General features: G+C 40.2%; 1 protein-coding gene across 23 annotated transcripts in view; it reads left to right on the top strand.

Moving 5' to 3' along the window:
* Positions 1-2,740: 2,740 nt before the first annotated feature.
* The window catches only part of PHT4;5 (phosphate transporter 4;5), a 31,021-nt gene continuing 19,598 nt past the window's right edge, over positions 2,741-14,163 (top strand). For 21 of the 23 annotated variants that reach the window (XR_016047529.1, XR_016047527.1, XR_016047531.1 and 18 more), the window contains exons 1-5: positions 2,741-3,175; positions 3,482-3,627; positions 4,131-4,230; positions 11,259-11,311; positions 11,857-11,931. Coding sequence is in view for 3 of the 23 variants with exons in the window: in XM_006852775.4 (XP_006852837.1) it covers positions 2,762-3,175; positions 3,482-3,627; positions 4,131-4,230; positions 11,259-11,311; positions 11,857-11,931 (788 nt within the window). In the remaining 20 variants the exon portion in view is untranslated. Of the gene's footprint in view, positions 3,176-3,481; positions 3,628-4,130; positions 4,231-11,085; positions 11,104-11,258; positions 11,350-11,856; positions 11,932-14,163 lie in introns of those variants that run through there. The other 2 variants (XM_088855760.1, XM_088855761.1) reach the window with 2 other exon arrangements.

Genomic DNA, 14,163 nt, shown 5'->3' with positions numbered 1-14,163 from the left:
TTTGATTTTTTAAATAAGTTATATGAAACAAATTTAGTGGAAGATGTTGTTAGTAGAGAGAGATATAATTTAAGTAGAATTGATTATTTGTAGAGGGAGAGAATTTTAGTAAAATTAATTGTTTGTAGAGAGAGATGATAATGGAGAAAGAGAGGTTGTTAATGGAGGAAGTAGTTAGTATATATATAGGAAAATACTAGCGATCCATAGCTATTTGTGAGCCCAACCGCTCACAACCATATATATATATATATATATATATATACCCAATTGGGTGGGGGGATTTCGTTGCCCCTAAGTGTGGTGCATGGTGAAGAAATGAGACTAATTTGCCCCACATTGAAAAGTCAATGAAGCTTTTGCATCTATAAAAGCCTCGTGAGTGTGTCTCCACGAAACAAATGATTGGTTGGTGCAGCTCACGTGAAGTTTTTGAGATATGGGTCGTGTCACCATTTTTGGCCATGGCCAATAGATTTTATAATTGCTTTTCTTTTTAAAGTATATTATCTTTAATGTTGAATAAAACAGTATGAGGCACCTCAGTTGCTCCCCTAAGAAGTTCTATCCTCTACTATCTAGCCATTCAATTTTGATAAGGAGAGGCTTGGAAGTTCTATCCTCATCTTACTATCCAGTTGTTCAATTTTGATCAAGAGAGCCACTCACTGTAGATCCGACGTTTCAAAGTAAGTATTTTATTTTTAGATTTTTTATACAAATTGTATGAATATGAAATTTGGCACATGCCATCTTCTCATTGGGGCGCACCTATAAAAAATATTAAAAATAAAAACAATTTTTCGATAAAATGTAATGATCAAAATATTGCTTGAAACTTTCAAGGGTATTTTGATAATTTTATTTATTGAAAATAATTTTTTTATATATATTTTCATTAGTGCGACTTTAATAAAAGAATGGACGTCCAAATTTTGGTGTAAAAACAGTTTATAGATAAAAAATTTAAAATAAAATAGTGTAGAGACGTGACATTGTGATTAGGGCAATATTAGCCCTCAATTCAAAATGAGAGGTTGGATAAGGGGGAGGATAGAACTTCTATAATGTAAGAGAAGCATAGAAACATTTTTCTTTTATAATTGTATAAATTTGAGAGACAAATACATAGAGGGTTAGGCTTTTTTTGGCTAACCACAATTCATCATGACTCCTTAGATAGAGAAAGATAGGTAGCAACGTTATATGAAATAAACATTGCTAATGTATTGGATGGACACTAAGTGTTTGATATTAGGAAAATTGTTTCATGCAGGCTAGACCGTATTTATACAATATGCGGTCCCAGGGTATAAATAATCCATCTTAAAAATGAATGCATATAGGTGGTCCATTTAAAAGCAATTGAAAGTAACGGTTCAAATGCTTTCTTCATAAAATCATTATTTCTATTTCTTAACATTTATTGATTTTTTAATATTTCATGATTTTCATGTTATAGATTACATGTCCTTAAAATTACATGAGAGAATCCATCTCAAAAATAATTTTTTAAGAGCCAACTCATTTATGCATAGAATCATAAAAATCGTGTCTTAATATTATACCTCCCGGAATTGAGATTCTTGTTTATGAAGTCACATCCATCAAACCTATGTAATCATTAATGAGTGGGCCAAGCTTTCTATACTTTCTCTACAACATAAAACTTATATACTTGACCGTATATTCTGGATGGAGGGCAAAGATTGCCCCAATCACAATGTCATGTCTCTATACTATTTTATTTTTATTTTCTTTCTATAAACGATTATGATACTACATTCTGGACATCCAATCCTCTATTAAACTTGCACTAGGGAAAAATATTAAAAAAATAATTTCAATAAAATAAAATGACTAAATACTCCTGAAAAATTCAAAAGGTATTTTGGTCATTATATTTTATCAAAAAATTATTTTTAATATTTTTTTATAGGTGCGCCCTAATGAGAAGATGACACGTACCAAATTTTATATTCATACAATTTGCATAAAAAAAACTAAAAATAAAATACTTTGAGACGTCAGATTTAAGATCAAACGGTGCGTGACTCTCTTGATCAAAATTGGACGGCTGGATGATAGGGGAAGCATAGATCTTCAATGCTGTAGGAGAAGTATAGAAGCCTTTCCCTAATTAGTGACCCCAAAGTGGGTGGATTTGGTTAAGGGGATACAAAAATAGTATTTCAAAATGATGAAGTTTTCATAAGGCATAGGCTTTATGAAAACAAAATAAAGCCTCACCTCAAATATCTGGAAATCACTTTGAGCAACGGAAATATCCATGATGACTCTAAAATCAATTTTGAATATTGATAATAAACTTTGAAATTAAAAAAATGTAGTGGATCGTTAAACACTTATTTTTAGAGTGAAATGAACAGTCTATATAATTTATTACAATGTATACTATTTTTAGACTTTGAAATCTTCATGTTTTTCACAACCATAATGTTCAAGCCGAGATGATCGATGTATGGGTTTTCCATCGCTTAAATTACAATTTTCGACTCCATTAAACCGTAATTTTCGATAAGTTATGAGGTGAGGCTTTACTTATTTTAATAGGGCTGCAGCCCTATCAAACCATTTTTCATTGGTAGCGATCAACGGATAATAAATCCCGCTTCCATCCCATCCATTTAAATCGAAAGAACGCTCTTCTTTCCCGTGGCTCTCTGCTGTCCTCTCAAAATTCCCCCCCCTCTAAATTTGTCTCTCTTTTCCCTCATCTGAACTCCTTCAACTCATAAAAATGGCGTCAATTTTCTCTCTCAAATCAAATAAAGTCATTTCTTCTCCTCTTTCAACGCCCCCCAGTACCAGTAGTCACACTACTGTCTATCCCCGCTTCTTGTTTGAACCCTGCAACTCTTCTTCAGGGAAATGGTTGGGAATTAGGGCTTCAAGACGTAGAGTTTCAAGAATTGGGGTTTCAGGTAAGGAAGGAGCGAGGGAGATTGTGGACGCAGAACAAATCAGGGTTCCTACTGCTTTTAGAGACTCTGAAGAGTTTCAGGCAACTTATTTGAGCTCAAAGAACGAGGATGAGAAGAGTAGTTTTGAGGGTTTGGATGTCTGGAAATGGCCGCCATGGAAGAATTTGCCTAAGCGATACAAGCTCATTGGGGCTACTTCTCTTGCTTTTGTCATCTGTAACATGGATAAGGTAAGCTCTGAAAATTACAGTAAAGTTAAATTGAAAATATCGTTGGTCTTATTGTTTATGCTTAAATTCTTCCTGGTTCTCCTTTAGCAGATGTCAGAAATGAAAATTTCCATTGATTGTTTAGTTATCATTCGTGAATCAAACATAACAGAATCGAACTTACCACAAAATGAATTTTGTTTAATAACGTCACCCAAACATCTATTAGACTGATGTATAACACTTTGGATGGGATTTGTGTGGATGATTTCTCGCACTTTTGTGTCTAATTTGTGAACGGAATTTCACACATTTGTGTGTTTATAGGTGAACTTAAGTGTTGCAATTATCCCTATGTCACATCAATTTGGGTGGAATTCCTCAGTGGCTGGATTGGTGCAATCTTCTTTCTTTTGGGGATATGCTTTGAGTCAACTACCTGGTGGATGGCTTGCAAAGCTTTTTGGTGGAAGGTTTATTTAGTCTTGCGAGCTCTATTTGATTGTGGCATTGTTTTGTTCTACAACTAAATGTGTTATAATACATCTCAGGAATTTGTTGGTTTTTACCACGGATAATAAACTATTTACACAGTCTCACCAATATCATATCTTTGCAATGGTTTTGTTATTCTTGGTTAACTTTCTTTAAGTTTTGCAGCTTTTATATACCTTATTCTTACGTCATTATCATCATCACCCAAGTCTTATCCCCGTGATTTGGTGTAAGCTACATGAATAATGAATCTTGTTCCTTCGTTCTTCTCTATAGGTTCAGGATTCATGATAAGACATGACAAAGTTTTAGGTTGCCTGCCTACTTAACACAACCCACTTTTGTTACTTTGGCAATCCACCTAACACAACCCACCTCTTTTACATATCTTTTTCTTAAATGTTTGTTAAGAGAAGATTTGTTTCAGTGTCTGTAGACAAAGGATTGTTCATATTTTGATGCTTACTATTTTTCGATGCAGGAAGGTTCTTGAGGTTGGAGTCTTGGCTTGGTCTCTAGCTACTATACTAGTACCTTTGGTTGCAGGATTTATGCCTGGACTTATTTTGTCGAGGGTTCTGGTATGCCTGCATTTATTTGCTTTTCCTCTCTTGCTACCCGAATTATTTTCAACATAAGATAGCTTTTCTAACATTAAATATGATTTATCTAAAGGGAAAGTTTTACAAGACAATTGTGAGACCTGCTTTGCGCTATGGGACAGAATGTTAGGCAGATAAAAACAATATACCCATAGAATGAGTGTAGCGGAGATGAGGATGTTGAGATGGATGAGTGGAAAGACAAGAAGGGATAGAATTCGAAATGAATCTATTCGAGAAAATTTAGGTGTGGCACCAATAGGCGATAAGATGAGAGAGAGTAGACTTAGGTGGGCTGGCCATATGTGGCGCAGACCTAGTGCAACATCTGTTAGGAGGTACGAGTAGTTCACATGGAAGGCTCAAAATAGGTAAGGGGTAGGCCCAAAAGAACATAGTTGGAAGTAGTGAAAAAAGATATGGGGATTTATGGCCTCACTGAGGATATGACCCTTAATAGGAATGATGGACTAGGATTTGTGTAGCTGACCCCAATTAATTAGGAAAAGGCTATGATGATGATGATGATGATGATGATGATGATGATGGTGATGTATGGTTTATCTTCAGTTGATGGTGAAGTGGTGAGAAATTATCTAATCTATTTATTACTTTTATAGTTTAGGAAAACAATGTCTGGAATGCATGGAATTTGATTTATCAAGATAAGAAAATAGTTATTGATATTGGACATTGGAACATGGGACTTCTCTTTGACTATTAAAGTATCAAATCCTTGAACACATTAACACTAGATGAGTTGCTTGCATAATATTTCATGAATAGAACATTTTTTGTTACTTCTAAAGTTGTTTTTGGAGAATGTTCACTTATATTGCATAAAGAGAAAATGTACAAAAAATGAGGCACCCCTTTTCCAGGTGCCCTTTACAAAAGCCCTGAAAGGGTCCAAGAAATGCTTTATAACATGTGATCAGAGGTACAAAAAGGAAGGGAGGGGAAAACATGAGGGTTTTAGGCTCGAAATTTTGGTGGCATTGGGCTCCCTCCTTCACTAAAGAGTCAGCCTCGGTGTTGGCTTCCCTACAGACATGATTCCACAAGGCTCTCAGGCCCCTACAAATATGGGTAATTCGTCAAAGATGTGATCAAGCCGCCACGGGCAAGGAGTAGTGTTGGAAGCCCAAGCAATGGTGTTTTTGGAATCCCCTTCCACAATTAATTCATGACTCCAACAGGGGTTAAACTTGCGAAGGCCCTTTAATAGGGTAAGAGCCTCAGCAAGAGTAGAGTCTGCTAGACTAATAGGATGGGAGAAGGACAAGAGTGTACTTTGTCATATGTTTTGAAAAGGCCTCCTATGCCAGAGGACTTAGGGTTACCAAGGGAGCAACCATCAAAATTGAACTTGATGGAGCCAGGTTCTACGGTCTCTAAAGAGAGGCCCGAGCAATTCTAGAGGGGCCAGGAGCAACATGGTTTCCCAATTGCTGTAGAGCTCAAAATGGGTATAGTCTTTAAAGAGCTTGTGGTTTCTAGCCCAAAAGGAAACGAGTTTCCTAACTTTCTTGATCAAGGATGCAACTGTGGAATGCTCACCCCTAAAGATTCGATTGTTTCTTTCTCTCAATAACACCCTAATTGTAGCAGCTACAAAGGCTTTCCGAAGAAGCCTACTCGCCTTGGGCCATGGAGTGAAGAGGAAGGCCTGAAATAGGTTTGGAATAGAACTACGGGTTACCCACGACCATTTGAAAAGTTGAAGTAGGTCGGTTCAAAGAGCTGTGACCCAATTTTCAGTGGAGGAAAGGATGCACGTTTGACTCTTCGACGTCCAAGCACATGACGCATCTGTTGGGGCAAGACAAACCCCTCCTTTTGATGTGGTCTACAGTTAGTACCCTTTTGTGGAGTGCAATTCAGCAAAATACTGGAATCCTCGGGGGAATGAGAGAGAACCAAACTTTGGAGGTGAGGGTAAGGGGCGTGGAGGCAGGGTTAGAGTAAAAAACAGTTAAGGACCGGAAGAAGGAGGACACCAAGAATTATCCAGAGACTATTGGTGCCCGAATGACCCTCTCTTCTCTGTTAGGAGGAAGGAAAACAAAGAGCATTAAGTCTGACAAGTTTGTAAATTCTTCTAACTCATGATCAACAATGCACCCCTTGAAGTTTGGTGACCATGATCTAGACGCCCTCGAGCCACTGAATTTTTCAGCCATTGAGGACATGCAATCGCGAGCTAGTAGGAAAAGATTAGGGAATTGATCCCTGAAAGGAGCGTGGTCCATCTAAGTGTTCGTCCAAAATTTAATCATGTTCCCCTCCCTCAGGCAAAAGCGAATATGTCTGGAGAAATTTGTTCATGCAGCGACGAACATGCAGCGACGAATTGACCTCTAAAATCCCGAGATGTTGCTTGTAGATCTGCAGTCGGGAAACCTACTATCGTTGCCATGGCAATATTTGTGGCGGATAATTTCCCTCCCGAGGTGTTGGGGTTGAGTGGGGTACCGCCAACACCACTTGCTTAGGAGGGCTGCATTGATATGTTTGGAGAAATTGGTTCCTGCAACGACGGACTGACCTCTAAAATCTCGAGATGTTGCCCGTAGATCTACAGTCTGGAAACCTACTATTGTTGCCATGGCAATATTTGTGGAGGATAATTTCCCTCCTGAGGTGTTGGGGTTGAGTGGGGTACCTCCAACACCACTTGCCTAGGAGGGTTGCATTGTGGGCTCTAAGATTGTGAATGCCCAACCCCCTTTTAGCTTTGGGCAGTTGGGCTAAGAGATGAGGTGAAACTTTCTTGCATGTTCTCCTTACCAAAAGAACTCTCTCATCATTCGCTCCAACCTTGCAACCACCAAGGTCGGGATATGAAAAAGGGACATCTGGAATGTTGGGGTATTAGCAAGAGTGGCCACGATCAAGGTAAGCCTACCCGCCTTAGAAAGGACTCAACCTTTCCAACCAGCGAATCTCCGGTCGAATTTATCAACAATACTTCCAATGGGAGCAGCGAGGTAAACCCAGGCTTAAAGGAAGGCCCAAGTACATGGAGGAGAAATCTTTGACTGCGCACCTCCATTTGTCAGCTAGGGATTGCACATGCCAGGGTCTGTGCATATGCTTATCATCTTGGACTTGGCTAGGTTAGCCTTGAACGATATGGCCATTTCAAAACATTTGAGGAAAGTGAGAAGGGTGTCAACCTGTTGTGCTGAGGAGTCGCAGAATACCAGAGTGTCATCTGCATACTGTAGGTGGGAAATGTTGGGGTCTTGGCTGCTAGATTGGAAGTCTCTTAGAGGGCCCTCTTGGTAAAGCCTTGAGATGGAGGAGCTGAAAATTTCGGCCATAATGGCAAAGAGGAAAGGGGACAATGGGTTTCCTTGGCAGAGACCCCTGCTGTTCGGGATCGATTGATCAATACCAAAAAAACGGGATTGGATATACAACCTTGAATCCAACTCTTCCATTTTGGTCCAAAACCCATTCTCTTGAGCGTCTCATCGAGGATCAACCAGTCTACATGGTTGTAGGCCTTCTCTCAATCGATTTTAATGACCAAACCAGGGATATCAGAAACAGAGCTTGAATGAATGCACTCATGCGCTATGAGAGCCCGTCTAAGATCTAGCGCTCTTTGACAAAGGGCCCCTGGGCCTGAGAGATAACCGAATTGAGGACAACTGTCAATCTACTCTCTATCTAGACGCAAGCACTTGTATAACAACGTATAAGAGCTATTCACTAGATTGATGGGGCTAAAGTCCTTGAGCTTCTTCACCCCTTCAATCTTAGGGATTAGGGCGATAAAAGTAACATTCATAGCTCTATTGATGACCCCTCGGACGTGAAATTTAGAAAAGAAATGGGCCACATTTGGTGTTATGGTGTCTCAGAAAGTCTTAAAGAAGGCTATGGGGTTGCTTGTCTGGGCCAGAGGCTTTGTCGGTTCTATCAAGGCTTTGAGGATTTCTTCCTTTGAAAATTCGCGTTCCAGCTAAGAAGATATCTTGGTGGGGAGGGTGAGGAAAGTTAGATTGTTCATTATGGGCCTTAGACCAGTAGGAGAGGAAAAAAGCCGAGAAAAGAAGTGGACTGCAGCGTGCTCAATTAGAGTTGGTTGATCAAGGATAGCGTTGTTGACTTTGAGCTGAGATGGAATCCTTGTGCCTTTTGTAGTTGGCGACCTTATGAAAATACCTTGTGTTGAGGTCCCCTAATTTAAGCCATTGGACCTTTGCCCTCTGAGAGCAGCAGATTTCCTCCTTGCGAAGGAGGAGAAGGTAATTGAGTTTAGTCTTAGAACGAAGGTCCCATTCAACTGGGAGAAGGCCTCTGTACTCCTCAGTAGCTTCCCACTATTAAATGGAGTGGAGTAGGGTCTCTTTTTGAGAACGAAAGTTTATTGGGAGTTGGGAGCTCCATCGCTTCAAGTCGGACTTTAGGAGCTGCAGTTTCCTTTAGAGTTGGAACCTAGGCCAACCATGGACTGAAGACGAATAAGAATCCCTTCAAGGCCTCACTAGGTCATCAAAATTGGGCTCTTCCAGCCGGGAAAGCTCAAAACGGAAGGCCTTGGGTCCCCGGGAGATGGCTTGGGTGTCATAGAGGATGGTTCGATGATTTGAAGTGGGTTTGGGCATTACCACAAAATGGGTTCCCGGGCAAAATTGGTCCAATCCAATGAGATCAGGAACCGATCGAGCTTAGAGAGAGAGGGATTGAGAAAATGGTTGGACCAAGTAAATTGTGCCCCTTCAAGAAGGATGTCGATGAGTTTTTTCTGAAAAATAAAGTCAGAAAATTGAACCATGTCTGGGGAGATGGAATGATTGGAACTGTGGTCATGAGACCACCTTGTGACATTAAAATCCCCCGCCCCACCCACCCCACCACCACTAAAACACCAAACTGGTGGGGGGGGGGGGGAGTGTAGAGTGGGGTCCTAGAGTAGCCAAATTTCTCTTGGGGCGAGTGATTGTAACCCTGGGCCTACGCTCCTACTAAGTGCCAAGGTGGACGCTCAGTCTGCCTGATTGATACCTTAGACTTGGGAATTGCATGATGCATGTGCATGGATATATTTGCTTTGGAAAATTTTGTATGCAAAATAGGAGTATTGCATTGAAGTTAATGTATTTTGTAGTAGGTTAGTTCTACATGTAGTTATTGTTTTAACAGTTCCAAAGGTGGGTTTGGTCATCCAATGTACATAGACTTGATTATGTGGAGTTTGGAAGCATGGTAACTCAGGTTTTGAGTTTATGAAAGTGGTATATAGTGGCTGTAATGAGGGATGGGGAATTTTGAATAAAAAAATATCATTTGTTGCTAGCAATTTTCTGCAACACTTGGAGTTGAGTGAGTCCTCAGGGGAAAGTATAAGAGATGGGTTGTTGGGAAGGAGGGAGGGAGTGAGGAGGAGAGGGGGGTGGGATGCCAGGTTCCGTGCAATCGAAGGGTGGTGACGAGGAGAAGATCATCTTAGCAAATTCGCAGGAGGTCGATGGTGGGGGAGGAGTTTCAGAGGGAAGAGAAGAGGGTCATTGAGCAAAGCCGTTACGAGGCGAGATTGAGGGAGCAGATGATGCCGACCCAACACAAAAAGTGGAGTTGAGGAAAAGCCTAACCAAAAGCTGAGCGAGAGGAGCCGTCTGGCAGGTGTAGACACAGGCGCTAGGGATTTGGGACTCGAGATTGGTTATCGAGGTGAAAATGGGTGGTTGAGATGGAAGAGGGGTCAACTGGGTTGGAGGTACAAGCGGTACGCACGTGGCCTCCTGATTGTATGAGGGGGAAAGGGACACATGGCCTGCGGGGGATGAAGTACGTGAAGCAGGCAAAGGCGAGAACTCGGGATTAGGGGCTTGCACGGTACACATCTCAGCGAGGGCGGGGGGGCTACATGCCACTTGTAGGTGAACAATGAGGGATAGTGGCACGTGGTCACCGGATGACTGGTTTGTGGCAGCCAAGGAGAGGCCTGGCAAGACCGTGCGTGGCAGGGGTGGGTGGGCAGAGATGTTGGCAAGTGCATGTGAGGCACCACCTTAGCTTTCTGTCTGGGGCCAATAATGTTAGACTCTTGCCTAACCATTCGATTATGTGAGTGACGGTAATGATTGGTATGACAAGGGCGCCTGCGGCTTACAGTGGTCCACACATCGCGGAGCAAATAACGGGAACTATTGTGCTCCAACGACTGTATTCCGGGAACAAGAAAGTCGTGATCATCGATATGGCGGGAGGGGTGAGGGAATGGTGAAGACCAAGAGGAGGAAATGCGAAAAAAAAATTAGTCTACTTCCAGCCAGAGGAAAGGAGGGATGTGCGATGGGAGGAGAGAGTTGCTACCAAGAGTTGGATGGAACCCAAGGGTAGGGAGGTAGTTTTTTCCAATTGACTAAAATGAACTCCCCACTGGCCTGACCTATCTTTTTGAAAGTATCGACATTTCAGGCTTGCAGAGGTATGTGGGTGACAAAGAGTCAAATGGACGCGACTGTTTTGGTTCCACAGCGCCCAACTCCTTGTGCCATCTTTTGAGAGTTAGGGATGCCCCATGGATGCAGCCGTTTTGGTTCCTGAGCGCCTTGAGGAGATCCTCCGATGGAAAGGAGAAAAGGATGTCACCCAAGGAGAGTTTCCGGTAAGAAACTTCTGAGACCTTCCAAGATTCAGCAGCCCACCTATGGATACCTTTGATGTCTTTCTGCTGTGGGTAGAAGCGACCAACTAACGATAGCTGCAGGGACTTGGTGAGGTGTGCCATAGGAATGGAGAAAGGTCCTGTAAGGGGTGGAGAGGAGAGTGGGGATGGAGAGGGCTTAGGGGTTGGGTTGAGCAAGGGGTAGAGGAACCCGGGAAGACTTCCAAGTAATTACTACTTCATCATTTGCCATTTTTCTCATACTTTGCTTCCTAGAGAAGTATTATGTCATCAAATATCAGATTGTATATAGTCAAGCTATGTTTCTGTCTTGCTAATATGGAGGTGCACTAAAGCTTTTACTTTCTTTCTTGAATAACAGGTTGGCATAGGAGAAGGTGTCTCTCCTTCAGCTGCAACAGACCTCATTGCGAGGCAAGATGTCCATATAAACTTGTCTCTCATCCATGCAGGTTTTTAAAGTTTCATACTTGAATTGATATGCTAAAGTGCACATGGATTGTGTCATTCCATTAATCTTTGATTGCTAAAGTGCACTGGACATTGTTTTCTTTTCAAACATTGTTTTCTTTTCAGACATTGTTTTCTTCTGGTTGAATATTCATGAAGTATGACTCCCTTTTAGCATCTATACAGAACCCTTGCTTGGAATTCTCCAACGTGTCTTAGGATCCATGACATGTGCTAAATCTGTTTCCTTGCCAAATTCTCTGAAATCTGGTTGACTTGTGGATTTAATAAAGTTGTTCTCATGCAGTTGACACTATTTTGGGTGTGGCATTAGTGCCTTGTTTTCTTGAGGAATTGAATTAAGACAAAAATTTTGTTTATCTATTTCTGATTGTTACAAAGTTTGCCATATACTTCGGATTTTTCTGTTCTTTTTATGTTTATCCCAGGATGCTATGATTTTGATTAGTTGATCATGTGGAAAATTGTTAACTATTGCTTATATCCAGGTCAGTGCCGTTACAGGAGCGCTCCAGAGCAGTGTCATTTGTTTTTGCGGGATTGAGCATTGGAAGTGTTGTAGGGTATGTGCTAGTTTGCTTGTCATTGTACTTGAGAATATGTAGTACCCTATCTCACTTATAATAGTGTATGAAGTTTCTTGCTTTTGATTGAATCCTGTGATGGCTCTATGTTCCTCTTATTATTCTTCTGTTGAATTATAACTTGTAATGCAAGTAATTGTGTACTTCTATGCTTCCAACTTTCATGGAATTCCTGATATTACGGCTTTGATTATCTTCTGTGTCACGAGGGAATTGAAATTGAATATTATGATATTATTTTAGAATATCATCACTTTCTTGTTTGCTTCTTGATACACATGAACTAGATTTGAATTTTACTTTACTGGCTTTATGATATAGATGGACGAAATGGGATCTAGTGATAAGAAATGCATGGATGTCTAAGCAGACTTTAATCATATAAGAAATGATGTGAATGTAGTCTAGTGTTGCTCTGAAACCAAAACTTTTGAGTGTTTTTTGTGCACACTTTCAAGTGCCTTATAAACTAGGATTGTGCTGAAATTGTAGCTTTTACATTATAGTTTAGTTATTTCAAGGATTAAATATCTTTGAAACTAATTACTTTACTAATTGTCATGTGTTTGACCATTAATTGAGTGATGTAAGGTTGAACTTCATGGAGTTCATAACTCAATTCTTGCGAAATGGATTGGTGATAATAAATTGATTTTCTTGATTACACTATATTCTACACTGTTCAAAAGTATGCTGCCACATTTTTTATGACAATATGTGGTAGCTTGTCTCTTTTAGTAGAGAGATGAGTGGATGGGTGAAGTTCATTGCACAGCTTACTTTGTGCAGGAATAAGCCTACTGCAAAGCAAATATTACATCCATCAAATTCGTTTAATTCTTGGGGCTAGATGGAAGTTTCATTGGGGTTGGGTTTGTGGATGCTGAGGCCACAGCCCCTTTGACTGATCTCAAGGTCTTCACTCCAACTTCCTTGGAATTGATTACCCAAAAAAAAATAAATTTCCTTGGAATTGCTAGTGGTGGAAGGTGATTTGTGGAAACATCGTTAGTTAAAATTATAATGCCCTTCTAATCCATGAAGGATACCCAACGCTATGGAAAAGATCCATAAGAATTGTAGTAGTGGTCTAGTCTCTCTCCATCATGGCTTGAGAATAGCTAACGTAAGAGCTGAAGGTGGAAGAGATTCACTCAATGCTTGGGGAATCCTCTCGACTCTTGACTTTCTTTTCTATACGGGTCAATTTTTGTTTGTACTTAGATAAGATACCCAAATATGACAGACACAGTTACAAAGAGTGGGCATGCAAAGCATTTCTTGAAATCTAGGACATGTATAAGAATAAGTAGTTATCAGATAAATATATGCATCCAACACATTAATATACATACATCCACACCCCCCCTTATTATACTGCAAATATTACATTTTATTGTACTTTTTTGCAGTTACCTCATTTTACATTTACAAGTATCTTGAGTATCCCTTCTTACTTTCTTAGTATCGGTGTTATATGATCCCAGTATGTTTAGCATACTTGTCATGGATTATTGGTGCCTGGCAATGTAATGTGATACACAACCCTCTTCTTTTAATAATAAACTTGAAAAAAAAAATGGTCATGGGGATTGCAATTCATATGATTTTATCATAGAAATATAGAACTTCTGATGACTGGATATATTATTTTCTTGGTAGCCTCTGATGGTGAGTGGTTTTAATAATATTAATTCTCATGATGACTCTTTGGAACACCTCAGTTCAGGTATCTTCATATATTGTGTGGAAATTATAGATGGGTGGCTAAATTGTTGTAAAGGTTTAGATGTCACATCTTAGTGGAGATGATCTCATTGACTTTTCTTTCAAGATGGGGTCCTGTTGGATTTGTTCCTTAAATGTCTAGATCTTTGGATTATGAAAATGTTTTGAAAATTATCTTGCCTTTCTTCCATAGATTTTCCTTTCTTATCCCATAAGTCTCTCTCCTGCATGCTAGAGCTGCTCTTTGTCAACATATGTTTAAACCATAGTTGTTGGGTACGGGAACGGGAACGGTTCTGGGATCGGGGGCGGAATCGACGGATCGATGCTATACTGAAGATCCCTGTGTTAGGGATCGATACTCGTACAGCCTCAAAGGTCTGGATCGAGGTCCATGTGTGTTGGGGATCGAGCTCCTTTATTACATAGGATCGAGAATTATTATATAAACATAAGAAGCGAAGTTTCTAAGGGCATTTTTTT

Source organism: Amborella trichopoda, chromosome 13 (genome assembly GCF_054954075.1).
Source record: "Amborella trichopoda isolate Santa Cruz 75 chromosome 13, AtrichopodaSantaCruz75HAP2 v2.0, whole genome shotgun sequence".
Lineage (NCBI taxonomy): Eukaryota > Viridiplantae > Streptophyta > Magnoliopsida > Amborellales > Amborellaceae > Amborella > Amborella trichopoda.
This window is presented reverse-complemented; position numbering and strand designations above follow the sequence as displayed.